Source organism: Rhodnius prolixus, unplaced genomic scaffold (assembly GCF_049639745.1).
Source record: "Rhodnius prolixus isolate KJV_2025 unplaced genomic scaffold, Rpr scaffold_1, whole genome shotgun sequence".
Taxonomy (NCBI): Eukaryota; Metazoa; Arthropoda; class Insecta; order Hemiptera; family Reduviidae; genus Rhodnius; species Rhodnius prolixus.
In genome coordinates this window covers 47954797-47975195 of record NW_027411581.1, presented here as the reverse complement: position 1 = coordinate 47975195, position 20399 = coordinate 47954797, and the positions used below count along the sequence as shown (strand labels likewise).

The 20399-nt window shown below is 32.7% G+C and overlaps 2 protein-coding genes across 2 annotated transcripts; one reads left to right on the top strand and one right to left on the bottom strand.

The window, feature by feature from the left end:
• Positions 1–118: 118 nt before the first annotated feature.
• Positions 119–5906, top strand: LOC141449005 (18S rRNA aminocarboxypropyltransferase). The gene is made up of 5 exons (XM_074117986.1): positions 119–583; positions 662–816; positions 893–1106; positions 1229–1399; positions 5624–5906. The coding sequence occupies exons 1-5, from the start codon at positions 448–450 to the stop codon at positions 5698–5700; spliced, it is 753 nt and encodes a 250-aa protein (XP_073974087.1). The 5' UTR covers positions 119–447; the 3' UTR covers positions 5701–5906.
• Positions 5907–7977: 2071 nt separating this feature from the next.
• LOC141448999 (uncharacterized) lies at positions 7978–18867 on the bottom strand. Its single transcript, XM_074117973.1, has 6 exons — positions 18224–18867; positions 16066–16332; positions 15268–15435; positions 13844–13990; positions 11772–11881; positions 7978–8676 (listed from the first exon to the last, which is right to left on the bottom strand). The coding sequence occupies exons 1-6, from the start codon at positions 18323–18325 to the stop codon at positions 8652–8654; spliced, it is 819 nt and encodes a 272-aa protein (XP_073974074.1). The 5' UTR covers positions 18326–18867; the 3' UTR covers positions 7978–8651.
• Between the last annotated feature and the right edge of the window lie 1532 nt (positions 18868–20399).

Genomic DNA, 20399 nt, shown 5'->3' with positions numbered 1-20399 from the left:
TCTAAAAAGTCCCATTAAGAAACATCTTTCCATAATTATTCCTATGCATACAATAAAACCACTTTGGAAAAAAAGATTGAAATGAAATTAGAGATCTTCAAAACAAATCGGAAAAGCTTACTGTAAAATTGTTAAGCCGTCTCTAAAAAATAAGTTAGAAACTCCCTTACATCTAAAATTCAAAAATATTCGAGGTAAAAAGTTATGTAAAACAAAGCAGCTGTATTTTTCTAACCTTCCGTAAATAATTCTTAGTGAGACACACCGCTGTGTATTTATCTTAATGCCTATTTCTAGTAATCCTTGAAATAATTTTTCTGTTTAGTTCGTTAATGCAATGTAGTAGCAAGAACAATCAGTAAATTAGATCTTATTTCCGACATACATATGTACATAAATGTTAGATTAACTTATTTTTGGAACTGACAGCGTGCTTACTTGAGAAAAATGCCAAAGAAGAAGACTCTGAAAAAGTTATCAGAAGCAAAAAATAAAGCGAGAAAGGAAGGAGGTATTTCAAACGAAATGAATGTCAATGAATTGGCCGAAAATTTTGCAAATATTAAAACTACTGATGGAAAAGGTAAACTTAAAAATTCTTAGTAATTGTCGTATGTATTCTGTAAATCCAAAAGATCTATTAAAACTGTACTGTTAATAGAAGAAAATTTTAATTTTCCTGTCGCCATGTGGGACTTATGTCAATGTGATCCTAAGAAATGTACTGGTAGAAAGCTCGCCAGATTTGGCCGCATAAGAACTTTACGTTTGAAACAAAAATTCAACGGTATTGTGCTTTCTCCGATTGGGCAAGTGGTGTGCTTTAATTATTTTTGTTTTTAAAATGATTTTTTTAAAATAATCTCTTAAGTTCACACTCCTAAAATTTTAGGCAGTTTCTCCTGGTGATCGAGAGATAGTGGTGAAACACGGCGTTGCGGTGATTGATTGTTCTTGGGCTCGCTTGGAAGACGCTCCATTTGAACAAATGAAGGCTGCATTTCCTCGCTTGTTGCCTTTTCTGGTAGCTGCAAATCCTACAAATTATGGACGGCCATACAAATTGTCTTGTGTTGAAGCTTTAGCGGCATCGTTTTATATTACTGGTTGATATTTTTTACTTTGAGAAGTAGCTGCTTTTCTAATTACTTTCCAAAATTGCTCAGAGATATTTCTTAAACATTTATATTCAGAATTATATCAGTATAAGTTGGATTTTAATTTTTAGGTTTCCCGGATAAAGCACTGGAATATTTAAATAATTTTTCTTGGGGCTGCACATTTCTTGACATAAACAGTGATTTGCTGAAAGCTTATGCAGAATGTCAAAACAGTTCAGAAGTGGTGGAAGTGCAGAACAATCTCATTGAAAAATTTCAAACTGAAGCACAAAATAGAAGTAAATAAAGTATTTATTTAATAATTTACATGTACAGGATGTAACATGCATTTATAATTTAGGATCAATATTTATATTGCTTTTATACATTGCTACTTTTTCCCCTATTTCGCTGTAAACGTCAGACGAATAAACGTGTTTCTCTTTGATGATATAAGCCTATGTAAATATTCTTGTGGCTTCTGCCCTTGTCTTTAGGGCTATTCGTTATGTTAAACGGTGACAAATCTCGTGCGGTCAACAAGTATTTTAAAGAAATTTCTTTTTCATGCCAATGTTGCGGCAAATTTATTACCTTCTTCAGGGTATTATACAATTTGTGAAGTTTAATGTTGAGCAACATCATCATAACTGTTAAACTAATTATCATAAGTGCTGTTATTCTTAGAATTCTAGGAAGTGCTAAATCCTTATCGTTAAGGACAATAAATTCAGTCACTTTAAGGTCGCAGGGTCATTGGTGAGTATTGGCGACTAAGTAGGTTGCAGTACGAGGGTCGTTTGAAAAGTCCGTGCAAAAATAAAAACTACTTAATTTTTTAGGGTAAACCTTTTTTATTTTTCAACATAGTCTCCTTTTAGGCTTATACACTTCGTCCAACGCTGCTCTAGTTTGTTGATCCCTTCCGAATAATAGGATTTGTCCAAGTCTGAAAAATAGCCATTCGTTTCTGCAATCACCTCCTCGTTTGAATAAAATCTTTTTCCCGCCAGCCATTTCTTCATATTGGGGAACAAATAGTAGTACGAGGGAGCCAAGTCTGGAGAATAGGGGGATGTGAAACGAGTTGGAACCCTATTTCCATTAATTTTGCGACCACAACTGCTGAGGTGTGAGCTGGTGCGTTGTCGTGATGGAAAAGGACTTTTTTGTGGGCCAATCGTGGGCGTTTTTCTTGCAGCTCGGTTTTCAAACGGTCCAATAACGATGAATAATATGCACCTGTAATAGTTTTACCCTTTTCCAGATAGTCGATATAGATTATTCCTTGCGAATCCCAAAAGACAGTCGCCATAATCTTTCCGGCCGAAGGAACGGTCTTCGCCTTTTTTGGCGCAGATTCCCCCTTGGTAACCCATTGTTTAGATTGTTCTTTGGTCTCAGGAGTGTAGTGATGTAGCCATGTTTCATCCACAGTGACGAAACGACGCTTAAAGTCCTGCGGATTCTTCTGGAACAGCTGCAAACCGTCCTTGCAACACTTCACACGATTTCGTTTTTGGTCAAGCGTGAGCAATCGCGGCACCCATCTTGCGGATAGCTTTGTCATGTCCAAATGTTGATGCAAAATATTATGTACCCGTTCATTCGAGATGCTCACAGCACTAGCAATCTCACGCACCTTCACTCTTCTGTCATCCATCACCATATCATGGATTTTATCAATGATTTCTGGAGTAGTAACCTCAACAGGGCGTCCAGAACGTTCAGCGTCACTTGTGCCCATATGACCACTCCGAAAATTTTGAAACCACTTATAAACTGTTCTAATCGAAGGTGCATAGTCACCATAATGTTTATCAAGCTTCTCTTTAGTCTCCTGAGGCGTTTTGCCTTTCATAAAGTAGTGTTTAATCAACACACGAAATTCTTTTTCGTCCATTTTTTGAAAATCACTCGACTTCCTCGATTCAAACGAATGCCAAACACAAAGAAATATACCGATCTGGCTGAAACTTGGTGTGTGTTCTTCCAAGAGATGCTACTACTAACTAAACATAACCTCGATACGCGCCAGTGGTGCTATCTCTCTGACTTTGCACGGACTTTTCAAACGACCCTCGTATTAAAACTGTCCGGTAGGACAGTTGTATAAGGGTTGATCGTCAAAAACTGCACGAAAAAGCGTAACATTGAAAAACTCCCAACTTTGACAATTTTTTTCTCTTTTTCTATAAAAGATAAAATTCCCAAATTTTCTTTAAAATGTAGGGCAAATCCTCCTTTACAACTGTAATTTTTTTGCAACAACATAGATATAATAGATTTCGAGAAAAAAGTTGCTGAAAATGAGCAAAAACGGCATTTTCAAAAATGGTTGTTGTTCTTCTTGTTCTTGTTGTTGTTGTTACCTTTTTTGTAAACTGCGTAGCGCCTAAACGCGTGAACCGATTTTCATGAATGAGGTGTCATTCGATTCGGAATTTTAAGTGGATGTGCCTTTTGGGGGTCTCGACGCTGTACATCGAATGGGAGAGGAGTTAGCCCCCTTTATGTAAGGCCACCTCCAAAATTATTATTTCTAATTTCTCTGTAAATCTTCGCCCGATTTTGATAAAATTTGGTAGGATGATAGGGTTAGGGCTCCCCTACGTAACTTTAAAACGACATTCTGCTCTTACACTTGTTAAGAGGAAGTATAGCAATCGTTTCAAATTATCGAGACGTGAACCGATTTTCATGAATGAAGTTCATTCGAATCGAAATTTTGTACAGACTTGTACTTTAAAAGTCTCGACACTATGCCTCATATGGAGGGGAGTTTGCCCCACCCAAATAGTAGACAAAAAGAAAAATCTATCCAAAAGGTACAAAAATCTCCTTAACAAAAACTTACAGTTTAAAATGTTAAGTATAAGGGTTGATTAAACGCCAAAATGCACACAAATCAGCAGGTAACCAACATTTCATTCATACTTCATTGATATTATTTAAGTAATTTTACTGCATTAACTTTTTATTAAATGTTTTAGAATTTATTAGATGTCACAGACCCTTATGCTGGCCAGTTTATTCATAATCTGTGACATCTAATAAATTCTAAAAATGTGAAAGAAACGTTAATGCAGTAAAATTACTTAAATAATTATAATAATAAAAGGTGAGTAATATCAACATTCGGACTTTTCAAACGACCCTCGTATAATAAAAGTGTACACAAGACTCAAAGCAGGAAAGTGGAAACTTTTTTTTTCTTCGGAAAAAATCATACAAATCATTGGTACTAAGTTTCTATTAATTAATAGGACATAAATGTAAGAATTATGTAGAAGGTTGAAAAATATTGCGTAATGATAAGTTAAATAAATGGTGGGGTAGCTATAGAATTTACCGTAGCAAATATTTGGGATAATAACTACATGTATTCAGGCTCGGAACTAGGAAGATTAACCATCTTAACCATCTAATCACCTATTTCCTCTTGAAAAATCGGCATTCAATACATAGAATGGATATGTATTTTTATTTATTATGAAATTAAGATAGATGATACTAAAAGTAGTAATTATTTCGAATTAAATACAATAGAGGATTACTTAGGAACACATTTAATCATACCAGTGAAACAGTTAGAGCCCAGTACATTCCACTGAACTAATCCCTTTTCTTAGAAGTTCTTTTTATTTCCTCCATTTTTTTCTTGTTTTCGAGGTTAAAAATGCTTACTCACTTCTTCCAAAGCAACTTGAAAGATTCCGAACCAAATCAAGGAGGAACGATTTATGGGCAGTCAGTTGTTTCAGTATTTACAGGCTGCCGAGAGTGAAAATTTTGGTGATACTATAAGTCCTTCATTAATATTTTTATCTAATTTACTGCAGCTATCGGTGTATTTCTTTTAGATCAATAGAGAGATTATTATTTTTATTACTTATCTAATAATTCAACAAAAAGTTAATCGTATTTAAATTCAAGTTACAGTCATATTTAATTTTCATTAACTCAGCCTTTACCCTCAGATTAAAACTGATGTGCTCTTAGCTCTTCCTAATGCCCGGTATGCCCTTCCTCCTATCATCTTTTCATTTTCTTACATAATTTTAATAATAACAGTGATGATAATAGTAATAGTAATGATAATAACCTTCAACAATGACTATAATACACACTAAATTCAGCATGTTTTAATTTTTGCAGTCGTTATAAATTGTTTAAATTCAAACGTATTGAAAGAATTCTAGATTTGTATACTTTTTATTTTATTATCTTTATTTTTTAAATATTAATTAGAATCTTGCACTGACGGTCTTGGACCAAATGTCTTTGTCTTTATTCCGTACACATTAGATTATACTGTTCTTTTCGTGGAGATACATGTAAATTTCAATGAATTTTTAAATTTAAAAAGATAAAAAGAAAAAAAAGATTTTGTTTTGTTTTCTTTTTTATAATGAAAACATTTAATAGTATTTTGGTAACAAAGACTTTTCTTCTTCTTCATATTTAATTAATTTGTATGTTACGTAACAGGTAACTTAAAAAAGTTTACTTTTTGTTAACAGAATTGGAGAGAGAGTTTCCTCCTTCTGCCAGTGAAAGCGATTCAGAAGATGAAAATATTGGCAGCAGTAGCAACTAATGTGAGCGAGAATATTAAATCTTACCAACTGACCATTATTCAGATAATTTGTGATTTAACTTTTTTTTTAATTAAGATACATTTACTCAAATGTACTCAAAACATTTTTGGAATGTTAATCGTGATTTACGTTGTTACAACTTATTATACATGCATGTAGTAAAATTTTCTTCAGCCTTTTCCAAATAAAATGATCTATTATGATATTGTCACGACTTTCTCTTAGTCATTACATTTTCTTGAAAATTAGAATATGAGCTGGGATAGTTGTTAGTTAAAGGATAACTTAAAGGATTGAAATCATTATAATAGTTTACTATATAATTTAAGAGGCTCTACATCATCATCACTGCTTCCTTGGATAACCCCATCTACTATCAATATTTCAAATGTAAGCGGTTGATAGGTCTAACATTCGTAATGTCCAAGTTCAAATGAAACTCTTTTAACTAAAAAAAAAATTAAAACTGTCCGATAGGACAGTTGTATAAGGGTAGATCGTCAAAAAGTGCACGAAAAAGCGTGACGTTGAAAACATCAAATTTAACAAATTTTGTTTATGCTAAGACTTACACTGCTCAATATTGTTTTGTTTGTAAGGTTTTTCTACGCGAACAATGGTATTCAATACTGCTCAAAGGATGAATATTTACTATTTATTTATTTATTTGATTCACTGTTAAGTCTTTAAAAAGTTCCTGAGCGTCGATAACTGCTTGTAAACGTCTGGGCATTGAGTGGACTAAATTTAATTAAATTTGGATTGATTCTTTTCAATTCTTCGATTAAAAGATTTTTAAGGTGGTGCCTCCCGATTATTTGGTGTTTTCTAACGTTTTGAACCAGTATGTGCGTAAATGTTCAATAATGTAACAATGTAATGAGGGGTGGACAGCTGTCTCCGAACGTTAAATATTAACCACTTTTTAGTTTTACTAGCAGTGTGCTTAGGATGAACTGGTGCTGGATTCCCAAATTTGCTGCGCTTGCTTTAAGGTTACGGCGCAAAATGTTCAGTAACCTTCTGCACTTAAATTACCCTCGATAGGTACAAGATTTCCTACTCCATTATAGGCAACACATCCACGCACCATTACATGTCCGCCTCCGTGTTTCACTGTAACGGAAACATTTTGCTTCTTCAGTTCTTCATTACGTGTACGCCAGATTGTCCTACGAGTATCAAATCCAAACAAATTGAACTTGCTTTCGTCAGAGAACATAACATTTTCCCAAAAACTGAGAGGCTTCTTTAGGTATTCTCTGACAAAAGCAAGTCGCTTTTTTTGGTTCGTTTCGCTGATAAGAGGATTTTTCCTTGGCGCTCTACCTTTGAGACCGTCAGAATGCAAAGCATTCCTTATTGTCCTTTCGCTTCCGCGGACACCAGAAGTTGTTTGCAACAGGTCAGCTAGAGCCTGATCGTTGGATTCTTAAGAGATTCATGCTTTATTTTTCTCTTCATTCTACCATTTAACTTCTTCGGATTGCCTTTGCGTTTACTGCTTTAAGTGTCTCTCGTTCCTCATATCTCTTAATAATATATTTTACAGTAGAGAAATTCAGCCCTAAGAAATCATCAATTTCCTGATATGATTTTTGTTGACTCCATAGTAAAATAACTTTTTCGCGAGTGCCGTCACTTAATTCCCCTTCTTTGGTCATTACCAATTTATCACAAGTAATAAATAGTTTCAAACATTCAATTGCAGTTTAGAATACTGAGTGAAAGAAACTAACTTGTGAACGACCTTTGGAATTCTATAATCAAATTTTTTTCGTATGTTTGTTATTTTTAATTTCATTATGACAAAAGTTTTAGATTATGTTTACACAGAGATTTGAAAATGAATTACGATACTTTTAATTTGTAAAGTTAACCGAAATTTTTTAACACTTAAAATTCAATAATTTAAAGAAATAATTGTTGTGCAAATACTTTTTGCCGCTACTGTATATTATATAACATACAGAGTGAGGAAACACTTACGGATTATCATTTACAGTGGGAATATTTATTTTTCAGTCCCAAAACTCTAATTTCTTGAGTTGGGTGAAGACTCATTTCATATAAGGAAGAAAAATTGTATTTAAAATATATCCATATACTACCAGAGCATCATAGCTTACGCTCACAAGCTGAGTGAAATATTTCCCCAGTCGAGTGTCATCATAAAATTTTTTTCGGACGTCAGGCAAATTTAAATTTTGATATAAGCGTGATTTGTGCTGAGTGATTGTCTTTATTAAGCTGGATTTAAAATGTTTTGGAACCAGTTTAGAATAGACTGCTTTTATTTGTTTAATACATATTTTAAAAAATCTTTTTCTTTTTAATTAAAAAACTGTGTTAATCCACACTCATATACAAAAATCTGGTCTATACATTCCCAGCAAAAAAAAAAAAAATCCCTAAGTATTCATGATTAACAAAGTTTCAAAAAAGTTAATAATCAGCAAAAATAAAATATCTTTTTTTTAAGTCTCAGATTTTGAAATATATATCTATATATAATAAGTAAAACACAAAATTAGTTTAAATGGGAAATGAGACCAGAATTTACAACTTTAATATTATATATATTATAGTTATTTATACAAGAAAGTGTTCAGCCTTTCATACAGCAAATTTCTTTTCTAAACCAATTACTTCTTAAAACAAGTATGCAGTAAAAGTTAAAACTTGAAACATTAAAAGAAATGTACAAATTGAAAACCAAAAGCATTTCCTTAGTATGGTAGTTTTTCAAGAAAAAGTTTTTCCCAACATTAATTTCTTCGTTTCGAGAGGAGAAGTGAAACAAAAACGTTTTTGGCACGAAAAAACATTGAAGAACACTTTTAATTTTCTATTGTTTTCAAATTCTTGTGACTGTGGAAATGCTTTCATTAAAAATAAAACCTTAATAAGCTAACTGAGGTGACGATTAGTTTGAAAACGTACATTGCTTTCATTTTGCTTCCTTTTCCTTTGGTCTGGAACAGATAGCAAATAAATTATAATTATAAAAATATTAAAAAAATTAATTTCTAAAAATAAACTGAGGTGAACATTAAAAGCAACACCTTTTTTTCTATTTTTAAGGTGAACACAGAAGTACTTTTTAATCTAACAACCTAATAATACATAATTTGATAAAAATTACACTAAGTAAAATCTAAATTAAATTGAAATGTAACCTTAAGGAAGAACCTTAAGAAATGTAAGTACAGAAAAGCCTACCTCATTCCATCCCTGAGTATTTCCAGTGATGCTTTCAATGATAAAAGAAAGCTATAAATCTAGAATGTATTATAATGTTATTGTAATGTATTAGTTACAGAAGGCATGGAAGCCAATGTCGAGAATACGATCATCTATTGTGTAAAATGTCACTTCCGGTAGATGTACCTTCTTCAACCTTGATTATAACTTAGAAAAATCACAAAATACTGAAACTTATTCAGTAAGACAGAACCTCCGGTTAGCCGATTTTTTGTTTTTAATTTAGAAATTCAGTTTTGCATTAGATCCTTCTTATTCTTCTACTATGTAAGTGGCAAGACACTGCAGTAAACAGTAAGGCACTTTGGAGGGAAACCTTATCATCCTTTCTCCAAGAACAGAATCTTTCTTGAAAAGAGATCTATGTTTAAAATACAAGTGATAGATCGACATAATCGCTGGCTCAATATTACAAGGTTGTATGTGACCAGAGGCAGGTTTAGAGAAAATCAAATTTGTAATTTTTATTCTACTATTTTTAGATAAGTTAGCGCTGCAAAATTGAGTCTAACTGTTACTTACTAATGTGTAAACTAAAAAACAAAACTGAATAATCCCCATTTCGCCTTATTTAGATTAGATTTAATTAAATATGTTTCATCGTGTACGATTCTGAAAGTGTATTTGATTCTGAAAATGTAACATACAACCTTGTAATATGGAGCCAGCGAATATACAATTAGTACTTAAACTAGTTAGAACCATTTCCGAGAATTTTTTTTTTATACTGAAAAACGTTTCAGTAAAGCTGATTTGTAACAAAATAATTGTGGCTTTTTTTTTCTGTACTTGAGCGAAACATCAAATGTCACTTTCTGCGATTTTTCGTTTGTTAATTACAGATAAATTCTCTTGCAATAATTAAGTAATAATTTTTAGTAGAATTCTTTTCTGTCGGACTTTTTATCCAATTACCAAGTTAAGTATAGAAGACGGAGGTGACAACAAAACGTACTTTACAATAAATTACTTACATTCTTTTATTGCCCAGTAGACCTTAAAATGACCCAAGGCTTCCACCGTTATCTTTGGCTCTCCTCTCTTTCTGAGCCTTCACTCATCCATGTCCTAAAGGCCCTCCTCTAGCTCATCCATCCACCTGTAAGGTAGGCGTCCTCTGGGATTTTTGCTTCCAGGCTTCCATCGCTAATCTCGGACAGCGGCTGCTCTTACGCAGCCAGCCAAATCCAACTTTGACTGCTTCTCACCAGAGCCGCCTCTTCATAAATTTCTCACAGCTTCTCTTGGTATGTAAACGCCAATATGGGAACTGACTGGTCGTCACATACCTGGTTAATAAATCCAACTGAGGCTCTTCTCTCCCGGACACCCAACTCAAGTTGGGTTACCATGTCTCTGAGGCGTTATCACGTCTGGCCTGATCATGCTTTTGTTGAGATTGAGTTTGGCTTCTCAGGACTTAAGGAATTTTGGCAAAGTAATATCTATTTCCTGCCAGCGGTATTGCCGTCACCTTAGTTTCAACGGTGTTATCCTCGGTGACAACCGCTCCTAGATACCTACACGGTCGTAGATTTGATCTCGACCTGCAGGTTATCCTGACTACTCCTAAATTCTCTGGAAGTTTCCAAATACTTAGTTTTCTGTTTAAATACTTGAGCCGTCAGATAACTTTCTCAGCCCAGCAAGTTAGCCTTCTATTGCAAAGTGTAGCCGTTTCCTCGTAATCGACGCTTAGCAGTGATATCCCGAGAGTTCTTAAATTGTAGTTTGTCGGTTTCCTCGTCATTTTTCCTTAAAAAAAATCTAAATTCTTAATGATATAGATTATTTCTTCCAGAGTCGGTGGATGTAATGATTCATCGGCCTCACCCAATGGTTGGGGGGCTTTGCATTACCACTCTCTCCCTCCTCCTCGTTGTCTGTCCCTTCACCCCGTATTTTTTATATCTGCATTTAAAAGACCTTCAAAATGTTGAGCCCATCTATTTAGGATCTTTCACTCGTCCATTAATTTATTGCAATCTTTAACTTTACAGAGAGAATGCTTTGGGACGCAACCATCCTTATTGTCCTTAACTTTGAGTTAAGTACATTACAATGTTTAATCATTTGAAAAAGTAGAATAGTCTTAAGGATTTAACCAAGTTGTGAAATTAAATACAAATGAGTTTATTATTGAAAGTAAGTTATGACTAAATATATTTGTTAACTACTGTTAATTAATTATTTAAATTATAATTACAATAGGAATAATCCAAAGATATTATAGTATTGTTCATTGTTTTTGGCGCCTGATTCATTGATCCAGATGGAAGAAGAATATTGCTAATTTCAGTCATTATTTTTTATTTTGCCAAGTTTTCGACAGGAAAGAAAAGAAAGAAAGAAAGATACGTTTATTATGCCCTGGGACCGATGTAAGAACTGATATGTAGGAACTGAGACATCTACAGAGCTTATTATTCTACTGACAATTATATTTTTTTTACATTGTTATATGTAAAATTTGCATTTACCTGTTAACAATTTAAACCACCATAAGCAGAGAGGACAGAAGACACATCAACCACACATATAACAATGTAAAAAAATATTATTGTCAATAAGCCCTGAAGGTGACGCAAGTCCCTAGGTAGAATACTCGCAAAATAAAGAATAATGACTGAAATTGGCAATATTCTTTCTTCCTTCTTAACTAAGATAGATAAGCATCGAACTTACAAAAAGAGGTTAACCATTAGTATTTTTACAAAGTAAGCAATTCATTTTCTAAAACATAATTTTTGCACCAATGAACATATAAAATGAATCAATACATTAAAAATAAAATAAAAGTTCTTACTTTATCTGTGCAGGATCGAATCTGACTGCATTCTCTTGACCGCCGATCTTTACAGATTCTACTTTTATGGGGTAATATGTGTCAACAACTGCCTTCGACCAACCAGCATACTGAAAATTAATTAAAAATTATTCGAACTATTAAAGACATCTAGGCAAAAACGTTAAAACTAATAGTAATAATAATAATTGTAATAACAATATATCCGACATAGCATGTTTGTATACAACCGGGCCGCGTAAAAGTAGATGCCATTACAGCTTTCCCAGAACCACACTACAATCTCTTAGAAAAGGTGGATAGAGTACTACCGTTTAGTCCACGTGCAGATAAATCCTCTGACAAATGCATAGAGAATCTAAGGGAAGAGATTAGCTAAGTGGTTAGCGACTACTGGATTCGAACGTGTAGATCACAAGTTCGAATCCAGCTGCTGGCCTTTCGATTCTCTCTTTCCCAGGAGCTTCTTACAGATCATTGTAATTGATGAGTTGAAGAATTGTAAGTAGAAGGACAGTGTTGTCCGAAACAAGAAAACACTGTCCGGACGCCGGCAGTGCACTGAAAAAAGCTAGAAAAATTCTAATAAGCACACTCACATGACTCTCACTAACCACTACCGATGTAGTTAGGTTTTCTTGTAAATTAGAATTTTTATCAAATAGTAATTGCCTTAAATTACACTATGAAACATTAAGAAAGTAAGTTCTAATGGGACTATTTTGAAAGGAAAGATAAGATACAACATTTGAAAACTTCAATATCCAGATAGAAGTTCCCTATATTTGAACTAAATTTTATAAAATCTGAACATTGTAAAAGGGGATTGAGGGTGGAAATTTCAGTAAAGTACGACACAATAAAACTTAAATTAGATAAAAGCGGTAATGTATGCTGGCGTAAGTATTTTTTTATTATATTTTATTTTATATTTATTGTTTTTTTATCATCTTTTTAAAAACCTGTGTAAAAGAGTAAACCTTTTATTACAATCAATCTAAGTTAATAATATTTTGTGTATGAAAATAGCCAGCAAAAGAGGGCATTTAATTTAACGCAGTAAAATTACTTAAATATCAAGTGCAAAAAAAAAGTCAATTAAACACATGCTTTTTCGAACGTTTCTACATTTCTAATGAAATGTCGGGTAATTGCTGATTTGTGTACCTTTTGTCGTTTAATCAACCCTTATACTTAACTTTTTTAAACTGTAAGTTTTTGTTAAGTGAATCAGAAAACATTTTGTGAAAAACATTAAATTAAATTTAATGAACCCATAGTAACTGTTTAAGGGTTCTTTATGATTAGTGTATATATAATGTTCAAGACTTGTCAAGTTGGAGTTTATTATATACGGGAGGCGCACGAATTTAGGTAGTAACATGGAATTACCTTATTTAATTAGTACTGGAGAAATATAAATTGTTAAATTAATTTGTGAGGGCGCCACTAAATCCGTAAACATCATGAATCTAAGGGAGGTGATTAGCTATGCGATTAGATTAACATATTGGATTCCCACGCAGAGATCTCGGATTCGAATCCAGCTGCAGACCCTTAGATTTTCTCTTCCTAGGAGCTTCTTATAGCTTGATGTCCGGTGATGGATAGTGTTGTCTGTAACGAGAGAACACTGTCCGTAGGTGGACATACACTGAAAAAAGCTCCGGGCGCCAATAACCTTAGATGTTAACAGATTTGGCTCCCAGCGACTACTGGCTGTTCGCAGACCTAAAAAAAAATGCTCGCCGGTAAGAAATTTCGCTCGAATGAAGAGGTTATAGCTGAAACTGAGGCCTATTTTGAGGCAAAAGATTAAATCTTTCTACAAAAGTGGTACTGAAATGTTAGAGCGGCGCTGGAATGATTGCATTGTTCTCGATGGAAATTACGTTGATGAATAAAGCTAATTTTGAACAAAAAAAAACGTGTTTTCAGCCCATGTGTTAAATCATAAAAAAAAAGTTTGCCAAATTCACTGAGTCCAGAAAAATCTTAAAATGTAAAACTTTGTTATTTAAAAGTAACATCTTTTTAAAGCTCTAACAAATTTCAATTTCTTTAATACTAACAATAGTGGTACTTTTGTAGAAAAAGTCTTTCCCCTTGTTTTTGTATCTGTCATACTTCTGGAGCAGAGATTTTCCATCGATCTTCCAAAGAGGATAGTCTCCTTTGTTGTTATCAAAATCTGTTTTTAATACCACGAAACAACCAGACTGAAACAAAAATATTATTTGTAATTTAAAATATATATATATGCACTTTGCATAATTAAATTTTCAAATTATAATTTTAGAAAAGTAGAATACAAATAAAACACATTTCTGCTAAAACTGAAAAAGAAAACAATTTATGATGCTCGAAACATTCTATTGCCTTTAAAAAAAACAAAAAAAAAACGTACTTATATTTATGAAAGCACTAGGCGAAACATCCGTAAGTGTTTCACTAAAATAAAATTTAAAAAATGCGAAATCCTCTACCAGAACGGCCGTTTCCCTTTTTTCGTAAATATATTAAAAAAGGTTTCAATTGTTTTCTACTTCGTGTATAGTTTCTCTACCTAATTGCCTACCACTTGTAAGGACAAGTTTAAGTAAACGATGTATTCCTAGTGAATCAATTTTTGGGAGTGCATAAAGGATTATTCTTTAGGCAACGCTCTAAAGTGCTACTTCATATAATTTACGGATTCATTACTTTTAAAGATCTCTTAACATTACTAGAATTCTAAATTTGAACGAAGTAGATTAACCGAAAGAGCGACTTCACCAAAGATTTTTTCAAATTTGTTGGAAAATGCCAACTATATATATATTTAAATATACTACTACTACTACTTTAGACGCGCCAGCCTCTGAGGTCACTTACGCCAACTAATTCTATGGAACTTAACGTGCAAAACTTGTATCATTTACTTTATGAACGGCTTATTCCTTCCTAGGATATTTGATCTTAACTATGTAACTTCCTATCCACAAGTATATTTGCTAATCAAATCTTAAATAGATTTCAGCGCACAGACATTATCAGAAAAGATGATGTCTTCGTATCTAAACGCATTCAAATTTTTGTACAGCGAGATGAACAGCTCATCTCTTTCTTTCTTATAAAGTGGGCATTCCATGACGACATGTTTAAAATCTTCTTACACAATTTTTCTATTATATAAGTAAAAAAACAGAACATCAAGGGAGTCAACATGATTAATATTAACAATGCCTAATAGCATATATATCTATAGGTTCGTAATAAAGAAAGTCATTGATTCTTCTGATTCATTAACTATAAGAGAAGCTTCAGTTTCTTTATAACGAGATGATCATTTGATAAAATTAAGGTGGAAAGCCTCAAAAATTTGTCACCTACCAGCCCTTCCAATAAAAATTTACATATTAAAACACTTAAATTAATAGTAGTAAAAAACTCCGCCACCAAGCGCCTGATGCTTTAAGTAAAAGAGAGAGATAAAAAAAAAAATTATAACGGTTACCCTATATTCAGGTGGTGTATCTGCAACATCAGTCTCACTATCTTCTTCCTCCTCCTCTTCATCGACCGATTCTTCCTCATCTTCTTCATCATCTACCATTTCTCCATCGTCATCTTCTTCTTCATTTTCATCACCATCTTCGTCTTCGTCCTTTCCCTTTTTGTTTTTCTAAAAACAACAGTAAATCAAATTAAATCATCTTAAAATAATATAAAATTAAATTGAGTGTACTTTCTTTAAGCTTTCAGAAAATAGTAATATTCTTTTGATTAACTCAACATTTAACTATAAAACTTCCTTAACTGATATATTAAAGAAATTTCGCGAAAAAAAGTTTTACTTTTACATTTGTAGAATGCTTTCCTCTTACTTTTAAAAGAAAGCCGAGGATCACATGAGACCTGATGAAGATTCTGTGAATTTGCGCCAAACGTCCCAGTTGGAAGCGTAATAACCCAATTACATTCTTAACTTAAAAGAGTTAAAAATGTTTAACTGGACAAGTAATTACTCATAGCTACAAATCATTCTGAAGATTTGATCATCACCTTTTTTTTCGAGAGAGAGAGAGAGAGTTTCTTTTCAAATCATGTCGGTCGTACGGTTAAAGGAAACGAAAGTTAGATAGGTGATCATAAACTTTTTATGATGCTTATTAATTTTTTAATATTGAAGTTCGAATAGTTCGAAGCACAAGTACAGGACATTATAATAGCTATCAGACTCGACATCTTGATGCAATTTCCCTCATCTACAAGTCAAAGGACCATCATCAATATCGTTTTTAGTACAACTTACGGAAACTTTTTTTTTTTTGGCGGGTGGAGCTCCTCGACCACGACCTCTTCCTCGTGCTCCACCACTAGCTGCACCTCCTCGTCGCTTTTTCACGGCACCACCGCCTGCAAATTCATCTGAATCGTCTTCCTCACCCTCTTCAGATTCACCCTCAGAATCCAAACCTTCTACATCCGACGAGCTCTCAGTTTTGTACAATGCTTTGCTAGATGGTTTTCGGGGTCGGGTAGATCTGCGACCCCTACCAGAACCTGATGTTTGCTTTCCCTACAAAAATAATGAAAAGCAAACCTAATTAAATAACCCAATATCTTTTTAATATCCTTTTACCAACTTCTACTAATAATAATTTTGTACTATTCTGATCCTAAATAAATCTTTTTCCGACTTTGATAACTTTTAATTATTCATAAGTAAAACGAATTTTGCTTGTGAAGAACAGACTGAAAGTATAAGACCATTACAGAAGGAATAAAGTCAAAACCATCTGTAACCTAAACATTTAATGTACCTTTCAATGTACCCAGATGAAATTGCTACAAGCGAACATAAAGGAATAGCGGTGTGGTGTGTGATGAGATTTGATGTGATGAGTTGCTCGCAGAAATGCTTTACGTGAGATAGTGGACAGCGCAGCTCTGCGCTTTGTGTGAATAGTCGGTGACGCAACTAATTTACGCCTGGACAACGTGAGATCTCGGAAACGGGTAGTCCGTGTCTTCTGCGAATTTCAAGTTTAACGGAATAATTCATAGAAATTACCAAAGCTTCTAACATACATATGTCACGGTAAAGCACTACAAAGTAAGCCATTTTCTTTACAGAAACATTTCTGCCTAATTAAACATACGTGCTTACATTAATTCTGACAAATAATTTGTAACTTTTGGAAAAGCAGTACACTTACAACACTACCTTTTTTTACAACATCAGGAACAAATCTAAAGTACTCTACAGCCATTCATTAGCTTATACAGGGCCTGAAAAGATAGTTGATGTATGTAACTACTAGGGTTTAGAAAGTCCATAAGGAAACCCTAACCCATAACTTCACATAATTCACTCACACTACTTTATGTATGAATGCACAAAGACATCTCGGGAACCGGTGCTTTTGGTTTTACAATGGACACTTCCAAACTGATCTAATCTAACTATAGAATTTATCAAAATTAATGCAAATTATTATCCGCTTGTTGTAAGAACTGAATATATCGGTAATTTTATATAGTGTTCAGTAGTACCTTCATTATATTACAGCAATGCTAGCAGCTGATTTGGAAATTGTTTTTAAAAAGCAAAAGATATTTATATTAACTTCGGTTTAATATAGATATGTATAGGAGCATTTTCAGAAACAAAACATTACCTGATGGAAATCATATCACCTGAGTATAAAAAATGAATAGATGAGTTTCGGAAATGAGTACTGAAATCTACCAAACTGTTTGAATCAAATGCGGTGACAACCAAAAAATGATTCTTAAATTTCATTCTCCCCCCATAAAAGATAGTATTCTGAATATATCAAACTTAAAATGTACATTATCCGCTTATAATATTACGATTCTCAATGTAACATTAAAATTAAAACAATGTAAATATTCCAGATTTGAAAACATTTACTATGTAATAAAAAAAGTAATCCTAATGATATAATAAATCGGTTAAATACGTGATGCGCACGAAAATTAAGCCATTACTTATCCATACACTTTTATCGAAAAATATGTAGTTTGAAAATCATTTTTTGACTTTCTAAAAGCATTTCATAAAATCAAATGTACATATTACTAAAATCGTTAATATCAGGTGAAGACTTCACTACTTTAAATCAGCAAAGAGGATCAAAATAAAGATCTCTTAAAAGTAATCAGATACGATGTTATAGTTAAAATACGTAGCACATGCTAGATTCCAGGGACACTGAAATCATAAACTAAAAATCTGAACTACCTAAGAACGAAAAGCGAAAGCCTGGCAAAATGAACTGGTTAATGAAATGCATTATCACTGACAAAAAGTTCATTAATACATAAAAATACAAATGATGTCCGTAAAAATTTTTGTTTCTGAAAATTGGTAATACTTCTATTTTATCAAGGTGGTTATTAACACAATTTATTAGAAGCGGCGTCTTATAAGCCGGTGATCTAACCTCATTTTCATCAGCGTCATTAGATTCATCAACTTCACTTGGCTCATCTACATCAAATTCTTCTTGTTCTTCTGTTTTGTTGTTAGTTTTCTTACGAGCCATAGTTGTTAGTGTATTAAAGCGTTTTGATAAAAATGATTCGGTAAAAAAAGGGATATTAGCTTCCCTTTCCTAAAATGGCACCCTTTTCAATTAACACCTTTCTTTATTTTACGAACTTAAAGTACAATTAATATAACACAACTTACGTAACTAAAAAAACAACACACACACTAAACACACGTCTACTACTCAAGAACTTACGGGCACCAGTACTATATTCACAAAATTTCACTAAAACTTCAAACAGCTAAGTTGACAACAAATGCTCACACCGCCATCAAACGCTGTTCATCGTAACCTGCGCCTACTACGCTTTGCTTAAACGGCAATAATTTTTGATAGAAATGAACAACACCCTTTTTTCGTTCAATACTTCTCTACAGTTCAATCTACAAAATTTCTTTAAAACGAACTTTAATTATAGTTATCATATAAAAAAGTTGCGGACGGCATTTTCCTTTTTCTATGAGACAAGATTGACGATTTTGAATGAAATTCTCGAAAAAATAGTAATATAAAGAAAAGATTTGGTAAGATATGTACTATTCTTTTGACAAAATCAGCTAATAAAGATTTATTAGATAACGGTACTATCGATTACTTCAACGATTTTCTGAAGTCGGCCTATCAAAATTTATAAATGAGGACTTTATCGACCATAGGCAAATAAAAATGTACTTCAAAATCAACGTATTTCCTAATAAAAAGCCCATAATCTGTAATCTAAACAAATCAAGTTCCGTCCGTTAAATGTTAAGTAGGAAAGAAGGCAATTCATCCGATTTAAGAAAATTTTTATTGCTTTCTAGTTTAATTTATAATATTTACAGATATGCAAGTATTTACAAGAGAAAATATATAGTTTTAGATTATAATTTACTAATTAAAATGTATTTATCGATATTGAAAACAATACTTTCAACAAAAATTCTTGAGCATCTGCTACCCATGAGAAAATTTCACCAAACATGAATTGTGAAATTAGTTCGTGAAAAGATATTGATCAAATTATATTTTTATAGGTGCTTTTCACTTAGCTAGATAGCAAGTTAGAATGGATATCAATTAGAGAATTAAAATTATGATTTAAATTAGAGAATCATAATTAAAATGAGAATAAGATAGAAAATATTTAGCAACATTTTCCAACATTTCATATTTTTAATTGATTAATAGGTTTAATTCTAACGATTTTTTTACTGTTAACTATGTAGATTTTGACGTAAAAAAAATATGTACGTATTGGTTCAAAAATTGTTTATTAAAGTTTTTCTAAGACAGACATTCTTGACTTCAAAGAAAGTAGAATATGCTAAGAAAGAATTCGACGTAACTTATTGAAGGTAACCGGCTGAAGAAAAATATGATGCCTATGTTGATTGTCACAATGTTGACTCTAATTTCTGTGTTAAATTTGACAGTTTAGGTATGTTTAGATTACAGAAAGTAACAAGAAACGTACAATTCTGCGCTGGTGTTACAACCTAGTAATGTGGGGTCTGGCCTATCAATCTTTTTCAGAGTTTCGGTCAGTCGCCATTCTTTTTAGCAGATATCCAGTCTCATTTTATTTTACGTAGTACGTACGATATCGGAAATATTACTTCCAAGAAATGGGATTCTTTATATGCCATTATATCACGGAATTAACATTGTGAAGGAGTAAAAAACAAAAAAAAACAATGCTTAAAAAAAATTAACCTAGTTTAGATTTATTCAACTGCGTAAAATTTAAGTTTTTTTTTTGAACCTTGAGCAATTTCGTATAAATTGATTAAGGAAGCTTTTCTTAATAAATAAGCTTATACTTTAGAAATTATTGAAGATGTACGAAAATTTCCAATAAACTTGAAAACCAAGAATACAGTTTTATTTTATCCCAGCTAACTGACACATCTGATATCAGAAAAACCGAAAACTTTACCCGAAATCCAAACCAAGAACTAAAGAGTGCAAAACATTTTCAAATGACCCTGCCTCTGCTCTCCCACATTTGTTTATTGTTTGAATTTAGAATTATTGTTTGGCTGCTTGGCCCAAAGAGTGCGCTCACATAATTTGAAGCTTTTTTTTT